Here is a 16,764-nt window from a genome sequence, read left to right as displayed (position 1 = left end):
ATTGCCGGCGAGCGGGGCCACGGGGGACGGTGCCCAGGGTGGCCACGCCAGCACCGGTGTGCAGGTGCCCTCCCGTGGCTGGCACGGGAATGGTGGGTGCACCCTCACCCGTGCCCCCAGTGAGGTGGGTGCCCCGAGGGGGTGGGAACCCGGAGCGGGGATCACCCCCCCCCCCCCCGCCCCGCAAGGGTACAGGGGTGCTGCCAACCTGGGGCATGGCCCCCCTCAAAGACACAGCCCCAGCCTGGGAACAAATATAATTAGGTTTTAATGAGTGGTTCGAGCAGTCAAGGGGCTGGAAACCCCATGGGACACCTGGGTGGGCCAAGCCACCCCATGGCACCCGCTGGGGCTGAGCCCGGGGCCCCGTGGCACCCAGCCGCTGTAGGGCTGAGCCCCAGACCCCACGGCACAGCCTGACCGGCGTGGGGCTGAGCGCCCCAGCACCCAGCCAGTGCAGGCAGCCCATGGCGTGGGACCAAGCCCGGGCAGCACCCAGTGGGGTCCGGGTGTGATCCGTGGGAAAGCACCCCACAGGACCCGGCTGCCTCCCAGCACCCATCCCATAGGGAGGGTGTCCCGTAACACCTGGCTGCACACCGCAGCCCTCCTAGGGAGAGCGTGCCCGTGGTGTATGGGGGTCCAGGAGCCCCCCAGTGCAGGGCACCACATCAGCACATGGACGTGTCCTCCTCCTCCTCCTCCTCCTCTTCCTCCTCCTCCTCCTCTTCCTCCTCCTCCTCGTTATCCTCATCGTCATCCTCGCCATCAGGCAGCTGCCCCAGGGGGGCAGGGGGAAAAGGGGGGCCACACTCCAGATTGACGTAGGTGACGGCCAGGTTGACATAGTGCTCGCCCTCCAGCGTGGCCAGGACACGCTCCAGCTCGCCCACCAGCCCCGTGAAGGACGGCCTCTCCTCGGGCGCCGGTGCCCAGCAGCTCAGCAGCACCCTGTACCTGCCCCGACACCCCCGTCAGCACCAGTGGCCCCCCGGGACCACCCCCCCCGCCACCCTGCCCACCCCCCAGCCCCACTCACAGGGTGTCAGGGCAGTGGCAGGGCTGCGGAAGGCGTCTCCCCCGCAGCAGGTAGCTGGCCATGTCGTAGGGGTCCACCCCGGGGTACGGCGATGCCCCCCGTGTCAGCAGCTCCCACATGAGCACCCCGAAGGACCACTGCCGAGCAGAGAGCCACCGTGGGGGGGGCAGGTGGGATGGGGACAGGGGTCAGGGGACAGGGACGGGGGTTGTGCCTACCACGTCCGACTTGGTGGTGAATTTTTGGGTCTGGAGGCTCTCCAGTGCCATCCACTTGACGGGCAGCTTGGCGTGGCGGTGCCGCTGGATGCTGTAGTACTCCTTGCCGAACACATCCCGCGCCAGCCCGAAGTCGGCCACCTTCACCGTCAGTGTTTCATCCAGCCTGCGGGACGCAGTTTTGGGGGGGGGGGCGGCCACCAGGCAGCACCCCCCATGCCCACAGGGTGACCCCATGGCAGGGCTCCGGCGGGTACGGCCGCACTCACATGCAGTTCCTGGCCGCCAGATCCCGATGCACAAACTTCTTCTGGGCCAGGTACTCCATGCCCAGGGCCACCTGCAGCCCGAAGCCGATGAGATCCTTCACCGTGGGGCTCTGCGGGGTGGGAGCGGTGAGCGGGGTGGCCTCGGCCCCCCAACACATTCCCTCCCCCCCCCCAAGGGTACCCCCTACCCGCTCCTGGGCGCGGATGAAGTGGCGCAGGTCCCCATGGCGCATGTAGGGCAGGACGACGAGGGGCAGCCCGTGGCGGGGCAGGCACACCCCCAGCAGCGAGAGCACCTGGGGGTGGTGGAAGCTCTTCATGAGGATGCCCTCGCGTAGGAACTCCTCCACCTCCTCCACGTCCGTGATGCCTGCCGAGAGCCGAGCCGTGGGGCGCCCCGCCGCCGGGCCGTGCCGCGGGACCGCGCCGTAAGACGGTGCCGCGGGACCGCGCCGCGGGGAGCGGGCGCTACTCACGGTGCAGGGACTTGACGGCACAGTGGAGGTCGCCCAGCAGCGGGTCCGTGTAGGTGCCGTGGTAGACGCTGCCGAAGTGCCCTGCGGGGACAGGTGGCACGAAGCTGGCACCGCGCGTGGCGAGCGGGTGACGTCAAAGCCAAATCGGGGGGCGGCGTCACCTTTGCCGATGACCTGGTGGCGGTGGGTGACGAGCCGCTCCTCGGGGATGAGGATGTCCTTCACCTCCTCCAGCAGCTCCGGCCTCAGGTCCTCCAGGCAGCAGGATGCGGCCCTGAGCAGGGGCACGGGGGAGCCACCGCCCACCACGCCGGTGCCGGCGCCGGTGCCGGCGAAGCGTGCCCGGGTCCCCGCTGGGCCGGGACTGCCTGCCACGGGCAGCACTGCTGGGACAGGCGGAGGCAGGGTGAGGGCTGGGCAGGCACCCAGCACCCCACCACCCACCGGCGACCACCCACTTACCCAGCACCTCCCTGTAGTCGACGCCGGGCCGCTGGGTGGTGGCGGGGGGATCGCTGCGGCCGGGCTGCACCAGCAGCTCCAGGTTCTCCGTCCCTGCGGGCAGCGGTGGGGTGGGTGGGGGGCGGCGCGGCGGGGAACTGGGGGGCAACGGGGTGCCCGGCGAGCGTGGCACTCACCCCTTCTCTTCCTCCAGCGCCAGCGGAGCAGCGCGGCGGCCAGGATGCAGCAGACCAGGAAGGTGACGCCGGTGCCCAGGGCCAGGCTGGCGGCCAGGTCCAGCGAGGCCGGGGGGGGCAGCACCCAGCCCAGCGCCTCGCAGGCGCCATTCACGCAGATCTGGGCGAGCGGGGGCTCAGTGGGGACGGGGTGGGGGACACCGAGGCGGGGGGTCGCCCACCCGGGGGGGTGCCTACCTCCACGGGGGCCCCGGCCGGGGGCAGGCGCAGGTCACGGGGCAGGCGGCACGTCACCTCGTTCTTCAACACGTTGGGGTGGCAGTCCCAGCCCCCCACCGTCATGGTGACGTTCATGCAGGTGGCCACGGCATCCAGCCCCAATTGCTGCCCGGACACAGCGCCCTGAGCCCGGGGGTCCCGGCAGCGGGACCCCCGCCCTCCCACCCCGGCTCACCCCGCTGCCCCACGTACGTCCACCTCGATCTCGTCTTCGCCGGGCTTGAGGCGGAGGCGCCCGCCCTCCTGCTCCCAGGGGAAGACCTTGGGCCGGGGGTAGTAGCGGAGGCGGAAGAGCTGGCGGCCGGCGGCACCGTCCAGCAGCACGCTCAGGTTCCCCAGCGCCGTCTCCACCTTGCCCTCGAAGGGGAAGGCTGGGCTTTGGCACAGCAGCCGCTCCGGCGCCCGCGGGCCCTCGCACTCCTGCGGGCAGGGGGAAGCTGGGTGCCGGCGCGGCACCGCGCCCGGCGCCGGGGCGGGCAGGGGAGGGCCGGGGTGGGGGGTGACGGCCTCCTGCTCCGGCGCTTACCACGGCTTCGGTCCTCGCGCCGCCGGCTTCAAAGTGGATCTTGGCGCGATACGCCGAGTCCAGGTGGGTGCCGATGACGGTGAGTATCGAGCCCCTGCGGCGAGCAGGGGTCAGGGCTCCAGGGTCCACGTGGTCCCCGGGGTGCATGCGGACCCCAGGGATTAACATGGTCTCTGGGGTGCGCGTGCTCCTCGAGGTGCAGGCGGTCCCCGGGGTGCAGGCGGACCCCAGCACCTCGTCCAGCCTGGCCGGGGCGGTGGGGAGGCCGGGGCTGTCCCCCCCGTGGGAAGGGAGCCCACGCACTCACTCATAGCTGCAGCTGGGATCGATGGCCGAAACGAAGGGGTCGGGGCGGTACTGGAAGGGCAGAGGGGCCGGGAACTCCTCCCCGTCGATCCACAGGGCCACCCGGGCTGAGCCCAGGCCACCGGTGGCGGGAGTCGTGCACCGAATCGCCTCCTCGCCCTGCCTGGGGACGCGGCAGCCGTGGCTGGAGGGGACTGCGGGGGGGGTCCCTGTGCCCGTCCCCGAGCCAGGGACCCCGCTGGGCCCGGTGGGGGCAAGGCAGGGGCGTACCTGGGCTGCCCGGCCAGGGGGCACTCGGAGCCGTTGACCGTCACCCGCCAGCTGCTCCCCGCTGAGAGGTGGGTGCCACGCAGGGAGAGGTGGGTGCCACCCCCCCGGGGGCCAAACGGGGGGTGCAGGGCGCTGATGTGGGGGTCCTGGGCAGAGATGGGGTCGGCGGCGTGGGTGGGCGAGCCAAACCCCCCCACCCAAACCCCGAAGCGCCAGCGCAGGGCCGTACCACAAAGATGAAGCCGCCGAGGGTGGCGGAGCCGTGGACGCGGAAGCTGGAGGGTCCGGTGGGTTCCTCCACGGTGAGCACCACATCGGCCGGGCCCCCCGCTGCCGTCGGGCCCCCCGGCTCCAGCTCACACACCAGCACGTCCACGAAGTCCTTGCGGCGGGAGGTGGGCAGGGGTCTGTGGGGCGATGATGGGGGGTCAGCCCCGGGCTGGGGGGGGGCAGCCCCAGACCCCTCTCTGCTGCTGTTTCCCCCCGTCCCTGGCACCGCCGCCCACCTGTGGCTCTTGCTCTCCTCCGGCAGCACGGTGCAGCCTCGCCGGCCCACCGCCACCCGGTAAGCACCGGGGGGGCTGCGGCGGGGGTAGAGGTCCGAGTGGGAGCGGAATGTCATGCCGCAGAGCGTCACCCGCGTCCGGCCCCGCAGCGGGGCACTCCGGGGGTGGAACTGCGGGAGAGGCACCTGTGTCACCCTGAGCCCCAAAAGCCCGGTGACAGTTGTGGGTCCGGAAAGCCCCTTCCCCGGGGGGCACGACGCCCATCCCGGGGAGGGGGTTTCTGGACAAAGCAAAGGTCCCACCACGTGCCACCCCATTTGCCACCTCCCTCCCCATCTGAGCGCTTGGGAGACGGGGGGAGCGGGGGAGACGGCGGCGCAGACCTACGTCGGTGAGGACGGGTGGGCAGCTGTCCCGGACCCAGGGGCCGGCGCACTCGTGGCGGCGCGCGCACCCATCCCCACACCAGCCGCAGCCCATGAAGCGCTCAGCTCGCAGGCAGCGCTGGCACGTGGAGAAGTGGCGGCAGCCAGGACCGGTGACGTTCAGGCGCCACACCTGGGGACAGAGAGCGGAGGTGAGCGGGGCACGTGGGGCTCAGCGCCCGCTCCGGACCCCCCAGGACCCCCGCTCACCTTGGTGCCAGCAGCGAAGAACAGCGAGTGGCTCTGCAGCCCCATGGCACCCCGCACCGGCCCCGGCTCCCCCAGGGAGAAGTTGGCCAAGGTGAGGAGGTAGGAGCTGGAGCGCTGGAGCACCATCTGCAGCGGGGCAGAGCAGGGGGCTGAGCACACCGCGTGTGCCACTGGGACCACCCCACACCACCCGGCCCCCCCATCCCACCTGGAAGATGCGTCCCTCCGCTGTGCCCAGGTGGGCGACGGTGACATCCCCCAGGGCGGTGACGAAGATGGAGGTGAGGAGGACGCCGGCCAGGTGCCCGTTGAACAGGTCCACCTTATGGGAGGCAGCGGGGACGAGGGTGGGCTGGTCCCAGCAGCTGGTGTTGGCCACCGGTGCCGAGAGGTTCACCTGCGGCCAAGCGTGGCGTGGGTGCCTTGAAGCCAGCCCCAGCACCCCAATCCCCCCATACCCTCGTGGGTGGCCATCAGCTCCAGCCACAAAATACTCCGGGGAGCACCCGATTGCCTAAGTTCCCTTCCAGGCTGGGAAAATTTTTGGGGAAAGAACACATCCGCAGCCCCTCCCGCAGCCCCCGCACGGCGTCAGATCCTGCCCTCCCCTCCCACCCCATCTGGATGTGGTTACCCGTGCCGGCACCGCTCGGCGAGCACCCCAAAACCAGCCCTCCCCGTCCCCAGGGCTCAGTGGGGGGCTGGAGATGAAGGGGGACCCCAGGCGCCAGGGGGTCCCCACTGGCCCCCCACCAATGCACGGGGCCGGGGATCGCCCCCCGGCTCGCCCTGCCAGCGGCGTGAGTCAGCGGCAGTGAGCCGTCTGCTCCGCGCACAGGAAGAGGAAGGGATTTGGCTGCACCTTGCCCCGCGCCTGGCTGAGAACTCCAAAACTCGTGTCACGGGTGCTTGCTGGGACCCTGCCTGCAGAGGGGGCCCTGCCGGGGTGCCCGCCCATCCCGCCCGTGCTGGAGCTTGTCCCTGGGACATGGCGTTCCTGCCCCACGGCTGCGGCAGGCAAGAAACCCCGGTGACTAATTGCGCTTCCGCCCGCGGTTTATTTGCCCAGAGAAGGCGGTGGCCCCGGGGGGGGGCAAGGCAGGAGTGGCTGGGCACCCAACGCACCCTGGCCCGGGAAGCACCGAGGCCCTGTGGCTTCCCAGTCCCTCCGGAGAGGGTGGCCGTCAACGACCCAGCGCCGGGGACAGTCACCGCGGGGCCGGAGCCGGCGTTCCCCGGGGAAGCCGCGGCGAGGAGAGGGACTTTTGGCCCCGCCGCATGGCAAGCAGCGGTGCGCCCATGTGCTGGGACGTGTGTCTGCGGCACCCGGCGCGGGCGAGCACGGGGTGCGCGGGGTGGGGCGTGCAGCCGGATCCATGCCAGCACCCTGCCTCCTCGGCGCGGCCAGGGTTGGCGAAACGCGGCGGGCCCTGCGATAGGCAGCGGGTGGCTGGCGGGGCTGACTCACACCTGGGCGATGCCGCTCTCCCCCCCCCCCCCCGTCTCGGTCCACCCCGCTTTACCAGTGCTTCCCGGCATCCCGGATCCACTTCCCCGCGTCCCAGTCAACCCCCAGGCCCACCGGGACAGACGCGGCACGGGGTGGAGGACTCACGTTGTGCGGGCAGTACTCCACCGGTTGGAAGAAGCTGAGCCCCCGCAGCAGCGGCTGGTGCCCGGTGCCGCAGCACTTCTCCATGCCCTCCTCTATGGCCTGGTTGAGGAGGCGGAGGGGGAAGGCGCAGACGGCCGAGTCCTCCCGCGGCACCCGGCTCTCCAGCCGGCTCTCGGCAAAGGCGCCGAAGAGCACCGTGTCGGTGTCGTTGATGCCGAGGTCGCGGGCCAGGCGGGCGCCGGGGCGGGCGGCGTGGGCTGCCTGCAGCACGTTGTAGGCGACATCCCGCTCGGCGTCCTCCTCGCCGCCGTGCCGCCGCCGCCGCCGCTTGGACTCGAAGCGGCAGTCGAGGACGAGCTCGCGGTAGCGGCGGAGGTCGCGCTCGTGGGTGCTGAGCCGTGCCAGGCGCGTGTGGTACGCTGCCGAGCCCGGCCGCTCCGGCTGCACCGTCAGGAAGTAGACGTGGTCCCCGTCGGCGAAGGAGTGCACGTAGTGGATGGTGTAGTTGTCCCGGTATTGCGGCAGCACCGTCAGCCACTGGAAGTCGTCCGAAAAGCCGTCCAAGGTGCCCTTCAGCCTGCGGACGGACACCGACTGCGGGCTGTACCGTGCCGCCACGCTGCTGTTGATGGTGGAGCCGAGGTAGAAGAGAGAAGCGTAGGAGGTGGCCACCACGGTGGCACTTGTCCCCAGGGGGCTGGCCACGCAGTCCGGGCAGGACGCCGGGCTGTTGCCCGTGGCCGAGTACAGGCAGCGCGTGGTCGTGATGGCCACCTTGCCGTCCCGCACCTCCAGCTGGTGCTGGTAGCACAGCCCGTGCCGCGCTGTGCCGCAGCTGTACAGCCATGGCTCCAGTGGGTCCAGCATCAGCAGGACGTTGTCCGTGTCCTCGGGGCCGTCCGCGGCAGCCGGGCACAGGCGGCAGATCTCACACTCAGCGCTGCCCACCGGGCCGGTGACGAGGACGGAGAGGAGGCGCAGCTCGGGGCTGGCCAGCAGGATGCGGTTGCGGATGGCCACGAAGACGGCGGCCGGGCCGGCGGAGTCGGCGAAGACGGCGACATTCTGCACGGGGCTGCCGGCGTCGAGGCCAGGCAGCGTGTAGGGGACGGAGAAGTTCCTGGTGGAGCTGTAAGGGATGCGGGGGCACTGCCAGGTGCCGGCACCCAGCGGGGCCAGGGCGAGCGCCAGCAAGAGGCACAGGCGGCATGACAGCCCCATGCTGCACGGTGCCGCCGGTGCGGGGTTATCGATGGTGCTCAGCACCGAGCGGGGTCGGGACGCATGGAGGACGGGTCACCATTGCATCTGCGAAATGAAAGGAGAAAGGGTTTTACCTGCCGTAGTCAGGTGAGGACCTTCGGGCACTGCCGCAGCTGCGCGTGGGGCAGGGGGTGCCGGGGTCCCCCGGGGCCAGCCGATGGCGGGACCTACCGGGGAAGGATCGGCCGCACCAAACCTCTTCCCAAATACCGCAAGCAGGAGATGAAGCCAAACTGCCTGCGGCAGGGGGGGACAAATCCTGCCCGCTGCCACCTCCCAGACCCTTACCTGTCCCCCGGAGGCATCCCTGCCCCGCAAGACCCCCTCCCGGGGACTGGAATGGGGACCCTGCCAGCCCCCCCCCCCGGGAACAAGGACCCCGAGGGCCCCCTGGAGCCGGACCGGGGATGGGGACCCCTGCCAGCCCCGGGGACAGCAACGGGGACCGGGGATCCCCGCGGGACTGGGACAAGTCCCCTGCCAGCCCCCAGGGACAGGGACCCCGACGTAACCCCCGGGGCCGTGTCGTTCGTCCCGTCCCGTGTCCCGGTTCCCCCCCCCCCGCCCCGTCCCCGCTCCAGCTCACCGGGGCCGGGAGCGGTTCCCAGCCGTCCGGCTCCGGCTGTCCGGGACCGCCCCGTCCGGTCCGGTCCGGTGCCGAGCCGTGCCGGGCGGTGGGGCCCTCACCTGGGCGCTGCCGTGCCGTGCCGGGCCGTGCCGTGCCGGGGCGGAACGGAGCGGGGCCGTGCCGGAGGAGGCGAGGCGGGCCGGGGCGGGCCGGGGCGGGCCAGGGCCCTGCCCCCGGGCCCTGCGGGGCTCCCCGAGGGCCGGCACCGGCACACGAAGCCTGGGGGGGAACGGGGATACCCGGGGGAACCGGGAGCCCGGAGGGTTCGCTGGGCACCCCGGGGGGACGAGCTCGGGTGGGCACGGTGCCCAAAAGGGCCACGGGTGAGCGGCGGAGGCCGCCGGTCGGGACACGGCGCCACGCCTTGGCGGGCCAGCGCCAACCGGGTGGCCGGCGGAGGGTCCCCAGGGCTGAGAGACGGCTGCCAGCGTCCCAGGGTGCGTGTGGGGTCCGGGCGCGTCGGCACCCTTTGGCCCCTCTGTCGTAGGCCCCGGCCCCAGGGCCGCCCGTGTCGACACCCCGAAACGTGAAATCGCAGCTTCCCCGAAGCCGCCCGTGCTGGCACCACGCTTGGCACTCGCTTCCAGGCCGGCGAGGCGGCCTTCCTGGGAGCGCGGCAGGCTCAGAACCGGGGATTCCGGCCGGGGGGCAAGAGCAGGGCCAGGGCAGCCACCGCTTTGTGAGGAGAGCTATGGGGGTTATTTCTGTTGTGCCCGTTCTTTGTCTTGTGTCCCTTTTCACCCCCCTCATCAAGGGCTGCCTGAGGTGGCAGGAGCTGCAAGTGCTGCCGGGATTCGCTGCTGTTCCCAGGGATGAAGGAAGGTGCTTTACATCCCGATGCACCGCACGGATTTGTCCTCCCGGTGCCCTGTTGCCCTCGGGCAGTAGGGCTGCGGGGCCCCAGCTGCGCACGCAGACTTTTCCTCCGGCCGAGCAGGGCGCTGCCTCGCGCTGTCGGGGGGACTTTGGTCCCAGGAGGGGCTGAACACGCCGAAAGAAAACGGGTTCCCCTGCCCTTGTCACCTGGCCAGCCTCAGCCCTCCCAGGCTCCCTCCCCACGTTGTGCAAGGCCCGGCAGTTACGCTGGCCCCACGCCTTACCCAACAGCTCCTTCCTCCGTCTCCCGCTCAGTTTCAACATTATCTGGCCCTGGCCAGCTTGTCCCAGGGTTTTCACCACTCCCACCCTCCGGCCGGCTCTGCCTCCTGCCAGCACAGCCCCGGCTGCCTTGCACTGCTCCCCGTCGGCTTTCCCGGCCCCCAGCAGGTCCCCAGGGTTGGACTGCACCATACCAAACTTGGACCAAACTTCCCCCCCAGCTCGGCTCCCCCCAAGTGGACACCCATGAACACGAGACGAGACTTGACTTAGGGTCCGGATAATGTTTATGAGCAAAAGACAAGCGATTACACTCTGGCAGGAGCATAAATACAGGAGCAGAGTCCCTGCGCTAGCCCTGCCAGGTCCTTCCCAGCTCCCTCGGTGTGCGGGTGCCACTCTGGTGGCTCTGCCCCTCCTCAAACACCCATCCCAGTGCTCGGCTGACAGCCCCAAAACGTGGGGTCGGCCTATGCCCGCTGTGCATTCACAGGTGCTCAGCCCCACACCAGTGCCTGGGGACGGACGGGGAGGAGGTAGCCCCCACACAGCAAGCTCAGCATAGCTGGCTCGAGGGGCTGGGTTTGGGGGACAGGTACCCCTGTGCCAAGGGGAAGACCCTCCTTGGGGCTGGAGGGGCACCAGGGCCCCATGCCAGTGGGGTCTCCAGGGAGCTGTGCTTGAGCCTCCCCTTTAGGGTCCGCTGCCCAGAACCAGCACCATGAGCCCACAAGCACCCTGATGGGCACCCTGGTACCCCAAGTCTCTCTGGGGCTGCTCTGTATCCCTGTGGGAAGGTGGGCAGGACCCTGCTGTCCCAGCCGGGGCAGGCTGACCCGCCACCCTGCCTGCCAGGGTCCCCAGGGACAACCTTCTCAAGGCCACGGTGGGAAGGGTCCACACTCACGCAGATACCAAGGGGGCAAACCTGCCAGGGCAGGGCTTCGGGACTGCCAGGGGCTACCTGGCACTTGGGGGGCCTGGCTCCCCCAGGGTAGGGAGAGCAGCCGTGCATGCCCCAGGCCAGCCCTGTCCTCCACCTGGGTTGTGTCACCCACCATCTGTGGGCACAGCAGCACGGGGGTCCTCCAAGTGCTGCCACATTCTCCCCCAGGGACCCCCACCCTTGGCACAGCTGCAGGATGGCAGAGAAAGGAGGGTGCCAGGCATAGGCAGCAGGTCCCAGGGTCTCAGCTCTCCTCCAGCAACCGGGGGTACCAGTAGCCCCACTCCAAGATCCCCACAATGAGGGATGGAGCCGGGGGCTGCAGAGGAAGGGCAGCCCCCCCAGCTGGGGGCATTGCCTGCAAATGAGAGAAAGTCCTGCTCACCCCTTCCCCTGGCAGCTGTGCACCCCATCTCTAACACCCAGGTTGAACAGTCCCATGGGTGGGTTTCCCCACACTCTGGAGTCCCACCATGCTCTCCCCTGGACTCACAGCCCGGGATTCCCCAGGGGACAGGCTCCCTGGCACAGCAGGGGCTCCCCCAGCTGGCACCATGCTCTGGGCAATGCCTATCAGTACGTCTGGGGTGTGAGGATGAAGAGTCGGTCTTCCTCCTTGCGGATCCACTTCATGAGCTTGTTGACAGCACTGATGGCGCCAGCCTTGGTCCCCAGGGGACTGTAGCATATGTAGAGCTCGAAGGCGCTGGTTACCTGGGTGAAGAAGGGTACATGCTGGGAACACGTCTGTGCCCCACTTGGGGCTGGCACCGCATCTTCCCTCCACGGGCTACCGCAAACAGGCGCAGGGGCTCCGGTGCAGGGACATGTGGTGGCAGCGGGGTACCCTAAATGGGGTTTTCTCAGAAGTGGGAGGATCAAACACCAGGGTGGGTTTTCTCAGTGGCACTGGGGACTTTATGGCAGTGCATGGCACAGCCCTTGGTGCTGGAGCTCACCAGCTTCTGCTGCTATCCCTGCCCGTCCCTCCCTGGCACAGGGGTGCATGGGAGCAGGCTCACCCACAAAAGGACCGTGCACGGCCTGGGGGCCACCCTGGGGACCATGGAGCTGGTGCTGCGTTGTGCCACCACCCCCTTACTCCACCATGCAGTACCGGAGAAGACGGGCTCACCCAAATCCTGCAGACAGCCCTTACCCACGCCAGGAGGTTCTCACGGGGGCCTGTGAAGTAGATGTTCTTCAGGGGGCGTGAAGAGTTGTGAGCCCGGCTGTGGAGGTACTGGTAGAGCCCCAAGAGCCTCTCCTTCTCCTCCTCCTGCACGTAGGGTGCCTCAATCTCAGGGCTGCAGGAACACAGCACCCCATTAGCCCCCAGGAGAAGAGGATTCATGGAGAAGGTTTGCCCCACGCCCCACTCCACAGCCTTGGCCCGATGGTTTGCTGGGGGCCTCACCTGGTGAAGAGCCCGGAGCTCTTGGACTTGTAGATGAAGTGTCGGAGGTCAGGGATGCCCACCTGGGCGACGCTGTAAAAGGGGGTGCGCAAGGCCTCCTGCAGAGCGTGGTGCACCCCCCGCCGCCGCAGACGCTCCTGGAAGCGCCGCTTACAGTCAGAGACGGTGAAGAAGTCCTCGCGGTCGGTGGAGACCAGCAGGAGGCACAGGTCCATCTCCTGCTCCAGGTAGGAGATGTGGGCATGGAAGAAGCCGCTGGAGTTGAACTTTGGGAGACAAATAGGAGTCCAGGCTTCGCCCTCCCGAAAGGAGGAAGAAGAGCTGATGAGGTTGAAGAGCAGATGGAGGTCAATGGGGTGGAGGAACTGATCCTTCTTCCTCACGAGAGACACCAGCTGGTTCCCTGACAGAAGAATGGAGAAGACCAGGCTCTTGGCCTTGGCCTGCTGGAGGCTGGTGCTGACAGCGTCCCGGACACTGGCGGCCAGGGGCAGGCAGCGCACGGCGCCCATGAGGAAGCTGGGGTCGTGGGCCATGAGGTCCAGCAGGTTGTCAGTGATGCGCTCGGAGCCGGCCAGGAGCCTGCGCAGGTCGTAGTTCTGCTTCTGCTGGAAGATGTGGTTGAGCTGGGTCCAGGTGAGCAGGCTCAGGATCTGGTAGTAGATGTAGAGCAGCTCGTGGGCGATCTCCTGCTCCGACTGCCGGGTCCGCGCCACTGCCACCAGCACCAGCGGGCTCCTCCGCACAAAGACCACCTTGTAGCCATCTGCTTGGGAGGGAGTTCCCCGGGGGGGGCCGGGGACAGACCTGTAAAAGCCTGGCTCCCTCGGGCTGCAACGGGGAGCCAGGCTGCAGCCTCCCCCCAGCAACCAATCTGCCCCTGGGGACAGCTAACGTGGCCCACGGTGGCAGGGGCACGGCGCCGGGCAGGCCGTGACACCCGCCTTGTCCCACTCCCCCCCAGGGCGGTACCTGCATGGATGGACCGGATGGCGTTTTTCTCAGCCTCCAGGAAGGACACCAGGGCCATCATGACACCCATGGTGCTGGAGAGGGCCTCCTCGGAGCCATAGCGGGAATACACAGGCTTGCCCGCCTCGCTCAGCACAAAGACGTGCTTCCGGTGCATGCGCCAGGCGTCCATGGTCACATCCTCCTCCTCCTTGCCTGACAGCACCGAGTCGCGGCGGGTGGTCTGCGGGGACAGCTCCAGCTTCCCCTCCTTGCTTTGCCTCATCTCCTCCTCCAGGTCGAGGGCCATGCCCGTGAGCTGCGTGCTCAGCTCGCTGAAGTCCTTGCTGATCTGCTCCATGCTGGTTGGCTCGGCCGGCTCCCCCCGCCTCTCCTCCGGGCTCCGTGCCACGGCCGCCCCGTCCTCGGGACTCGTCAGGTCCTCATAGGAGCGGGTGTGCACGAACATGGCTCCCTCCTGGCCCGCCCCTGGGAACAATGGGCCGTGCAGCGTCCGTCCGCCTGTCCCCCATACTGAGGCAGTGGGTGGACGGAGGGTGCAAAAGGGACAGGGCTTTGCAGGGAGGGACCTGCCCTTCTCCCCCCATTCCGTGGCACCCAGGGGTGCAGGTCCTGCTGGTGGGGAGCAGCCAGCGAGCCCGTCTCCCCCTGCCCACGGGGCTGCGAAGGGCCGAGGCTGCATAATGAGGAGCTGCTTTTTTTTTTTTCCCCCCCTCGCTTACCCCTGCGGCGAGCTCTGCCCCCGTACCTGGCTCCGTCCCCTGCGCCAGCCCCGGCGTGGGGCTCTCGGACCGCTCCGCATGCTGCCCATCTCCTGGCGCCAGGGACCCATTGGGCACTTCCCAGCCTTTCTTCTTGTGGACATCTGCAGCCATTCCTCGGGGCAGGACCTGCATGCGACCCGCAATGTCACCCCTCTGTTCCTTCACCTGCAAAATGGGTCCTGAAATGCTCCGCTCTTGAGCGGGGCCGTGCCAGCATCGTTGCCTCGATCCTGCTGGCTCAGCAAGCACCACCGAGCCCTGGTGAGACGTCAGGAAAGCCGCTCTAATCCAGCAGGATTTCCTCCCTCCCGCGGCCCCAGCTCTTTCCAGCCCCCCGGCCCCAGCACCTTTCATCCAGGATTGGCCCTGATTTCCCCCGAGCGCTGGAAAAGCCACTCAGCCTCCCTCCGCCGCGTCCCGGCAGCGAAAGGGAGATGGCCCTGGATGGGGCTGGTCCCGCACACCAACAACCCCAGAGGCCTCATGTTTGCCAAGGGCGGGTTTTATGGCCTTCCTTGGCCTGGATTAGGTGGCTGAGATGAGACCAGGCTGGTGACGCTCCTCCTGAGGCCACGGCTGCTCAGATGGCCCAACCTCCTGCGAGCAGGGTGCCCTCTCAAGCCCCTGCCCGGTGGGTCAGCCCTGCTGGGCACAGCCCGGCCGTGCCCCCAGCCCGCACTTTCTCCCCCACCCGGGAAGGGGAAACCGGCCCAAAAGTGAAGGCAGGCACACAAGCGAAAGCAACAGGAGGAAGGCAGGCTGGCCCAGCACCCTGCGCTTCCGAAACCAGCCCCGGCTTCGCTCCGTGCTTCGTGACACCTCCTGCCCCCCAGACCCAAGCCCGGCAGGTAACGCCGCACCTGGGGGAGCCGGAGCCCGACCCCAAAAGCCTGCGACAACCCAACAGCCCGGGACGGTGCCGGGCTGCGGATTAGGGTCCCGTCCTCGCCTGTCCGGCTGCACCGCTGCCAGCCCGCTGCCCTTCCCCGGAGCTCCCCCCCTCCCACCGCGGGTGAGGGTCTCCCCGTCCCGGTCCCGGTCCCTCCTCCGCCCCGGGGAGGGTCACCGCTCCCCGAGCACCGCCGTGCCCCGGGGAAGCGCCAGCCCCGAGGACCCCAGCCCCGAAGGACAACGCGCAGGGACCGACCTTCGCGGCTCCTCCCGTCAGCGCCGGAGGCCCGGGCGAGCGGCGCGGCGGGGGCAGCCCGGCAGCGCCCCGGCAAAGGCCTAGGCGGGGCGAGGGGGGGGACGACGACGCCGGCGGCGGCGGCGGGCGGCCGCCTCCCGCCCTGCCCCCGGCCCCGGCCCCCGCGGTGCCCCCGGCATCGCGGCACCTCGGCCCGGCGGGAACCGCCCCCCGCGGCCTTGCCCGGGCCCGGGCTCACCGCCCCAAGGTCGGCCGCCGGCCCCGCGGAACCATGGGAGATGTAGGCGACCCCCGCTTCCCCGCTCCCCGCCGCCGGCGCCGGCGCCGCCCCTCCGCGACTACAACTCCCGGCAGGCCGCGCCGGCTGCGCCGCGCGGGGCACGCTGGGAAACGGAGTCCGCCCGTAGCCCTTGCCGGCGCGGGGCATGGCGGGAGCGGTAGTGCGGCGGCCGGCGGGGACCGGACTCCGCTTCCCAGAGTGCCCCGCGCGCGGGGCGTCGGGGAGCGGAAGTTCCGGTTTCTCGCCGTGGTTGCGCTGGGCCTGGCGCGGCGGGAGCGGCGGCGGTGAAGGTGAGGGGCGGCCCCTCGCCCCGGTGGCCCGGCCGGGGCCTCTCGGTGCGGCGGGGGTCGTGGGCTTTTGCTCTGGGGAGGGGAGCGCGGGTGCGGGGTCTGGCGTGGGGCCGCCGGCGTGGGGGAGCGGGGGCGGCGGCGGCTCCCGGGGATCTCCCGGCGTACGGGAGGGGAGCGGGGACGTCTCCCGGCGTACAGGGGCGGGGCAGAGCCTCCCGTACGGCCGCCCGGAACGGGGAGGCGGTGGGTCGGGGGGGGGGTCTGTTTTTGGGGCGTCCCCTGGGATAAAGGGGGGAGGGGTGTCTCAGTGCCGAGAGAGGGCGGCGGGGCGGGGGTCTCCTGAGGGTCTCCCGGGATGGGGAGGTGTCTTCCCCTGGGGCTGTCCGGGGTAGAGGAGTGTGCGTGTGGGGAGGTCCTTCCTAGGGCCCACCTGGGATAGAGGAGCAAGGGGTTCCTCCTGTGGAGTCCATCAGGATAGAGGGGGGGTCTTTGTGTCTCTTCTGGGGTCACCCGAGATGGGGGGATAGCCCGAGGCAGGGGGCTGCCTCGGCTGTGAGCTGTGAGGAAGTGGGTCCTGGCTCCGCGGCCGGCTGTGGGCTCAGTCTCCTCGTTAGAGCCCCATGCCCGAGCTGGGACAGGGGCCGTGGGCTTGGGCAGCTCGGTCCCCGGTACGGGAGTACCGCGGGGTGTCCCGCACGGTTGTGCCGAGCGTTGGGGCCTGCCCTCTGTGTCGTTGTCAGTGGTTGTGGTGTTTCTGGGTATCTTTCTGTTATTGTGAGGCCCTGGTCAAAATTAGGGCTTCTTTCACACCATGTCATATGCCTGTCCGTATAAAGCGTCTCTGAACGCTCGTGTTTTTAAAGGGATGGAGAAAAAGTGGGCTGCATTCATGCTGGGGTGCAGAGAAAGGTGATTGGGGCTGCCGCTGGGAGCATGTTAGCTGATAGTAATCCCCAGTGATGGGCTAAATGGGATTTTGGACTGTAAATAAAGGCTTAGGTGGAGGCAGGATGTGGCCTGGCTCATGCTGGAGGCAGGTAGAGGCCGGGTAATGCAGTGGTTGTGAACTACTGGGAATAATAATGCTGACCTCTCACGTTTTGTTTTTTAAAACAATTGGCACCCCAAGAGTTTGGTGGTGTTGCTGATGTGTGGTATTAATTTTGGAAACACTGCAAAAGG

General features: G+C 69.3%; 3 protein-coding genes across 7 annotated transcripts in view; 1 reads left to right on the top strand and 2 right to left on the bottom strand.

Moving 5' to 3' along the window:
• Positions 1-270: 270 nt before the first annotated feature.
• On the bottom strand, positions 271-8,758 carry MST1R (macrophage stimulating 1 receptor). The gene is made up of 21 exons (XM_075052533.1): positions 8,627-8,758; positions 6,778-8,085; positions 5,371-5,559; positions 5,163-5,288; positions 4,915-5,085; positions 4,528-4,697; positions 4,251-4,428; positions 4,022-4,167; positions 3,753-3,914; positions 3,446-3,539; positions 3,112-3,339; positions 2,878-3,024; positions 2,641-2,800; positions 2,465-2,557; positions 2,164-2,385; positions 2,003-2,083; positions 1,715-1,896; positions 1,527-1,636; positions 1,258-1,423; positions 1,040-1,176; positions 271-957 (listed from the first exon to the last, which is right to left on the bottom strand). Exons 2-21 carry the CDS (start codon positions 7,996-7,998, stop codon positions 672-674), a joined length of 4,269 nt encoding a protein of 1,422 aa, XP_074908634.1. The 5' UTR covers positions 7,999-8,085; positions 8,627-8,758; the 3' UTR covers positions 271-671.
• A 1,283-nt stretch (positions 8,759-10,041) lies between these two features.
• Positions 10,042-15,232, bottom strand: MON1A (MON1 homolog A, secretory trafficking associated). 3 transcript variants are annotated; one of them, XM_075052849.1, is made up of 6 exons: positions 15,013-15,232; positions 13,850-13,991; positions 13,102-13,569; positions 12,130-12,898; positions 11,872-12,019; positions 10,042-11,426 (listed from the first exon to the last, which is right to left on the bottom strand). In XM_075052849.1, exons 2-6 carry the CDS (start codon positions 13,974-13,976, stop codon positions 11,286-11,288), a joined length of 1,653 nt encoding a protein of 550 aa, XP_074908950.1. In that variant the 5' UTR covers positions 13,977-13,991; positions 15,013-15,232; the 3' UTR covers positions 10,042-11,285. The 3 variants fall into 3 exon arrangements, with proteins under 3 accessions (XP_074908950.1, XP_074908948.1, XP_074908949.1); XM_075052847.1 differs by lacking the exon at positions 15,013-15,232 and having other exon boundaries at positions 13,850-14,012; XM_075052848.1 differs by lacking the exon at positions 15,013-15,232 and having other exon boundaries at positions 12,130-12,895; positions 13,850-14,009.
• A 284-nt stretch (positions 15,233-15,516) lies between these two features.
• Positions 15,517-16,764, top strand: part of RBM6 (RNA binding motif protein 6) — a 59,691-nt gene continuing 58,443 nt past the window's right edge. Inside the window, exon 1 of one of the 3 annotated variants that reach the window (XM_075053417.1) lies at positions 15,517-15,582. The gene's annotated coding sequence lies outside the window, so the exon portion shown is untranslated. The remainder of the gene's footprint in view (positions 15,583-16,764) is intronic. The other 2 variants (XM_075053416.1, XM_075053418.1) reach the window with 2 other exon arrangements.

Source organism: Buteo buteo, chromosome 21, assembly GCF_964188355.1.
Source record: "Buteo buteo chromosome 21, bButBut1.hap1.1, whole genome shotgun sequence".
In the NCBI taxonomy this organism is placed as follows: Eukaryota; Metazoa; Chordata; class Aves; order Accipitriformes; family Accipitridae; genus Buteo; species Buteo buteo.
Note: the sequence above shows the minus strand (reverse complement) of the source record. Positions and strands in the feature narration are given on the sequence as shown.

Coding starts and splice junctions, on each gene's coding strand:
- MST1R (XM_075052533.1), bottom strand. CDS start 7,998: ATGGGGCTGTCATGCCGCCTGTGCCTCTTGCTGGCGCTCGCCCTGGCC. Junction 5,560..6,777: donor TGGAGTACTGCCCGCACAAC/GTGAGTCCTCCA, acceptor GCTTGGCCGCAG/GTGAACCTCTCGGCACCGGT. Junction 1,897..2,002: donor TGCCGTCAAGTCCCTGCACC/GTGAGTAGCGCC, acceptor GGCTCTCGGCAG/GCATCACGGACGTGGAGGAG.
- MON1A (XM_075052847.1), bottom strand. CDS start 13,997: ATGCAGGTCCTGCCCCGAGGAATGGCTGCAGATGTCCACAAGAAGAAA. Junction 13,570..13,849: donor GGCGCAGGGGACGGAGCCAG/GTACGGGGGCAG, acceptor CATTGTTCCCAG/GGGCGGGCCAGGAGGGAGCC. Junction 12,899..13,101: donor CATCCGGTCCATCCATGCAG/GTACCGCCCTGG, acceptor CTCCCTCCCAAG/CAGATGGCTACAAGGTGGTC.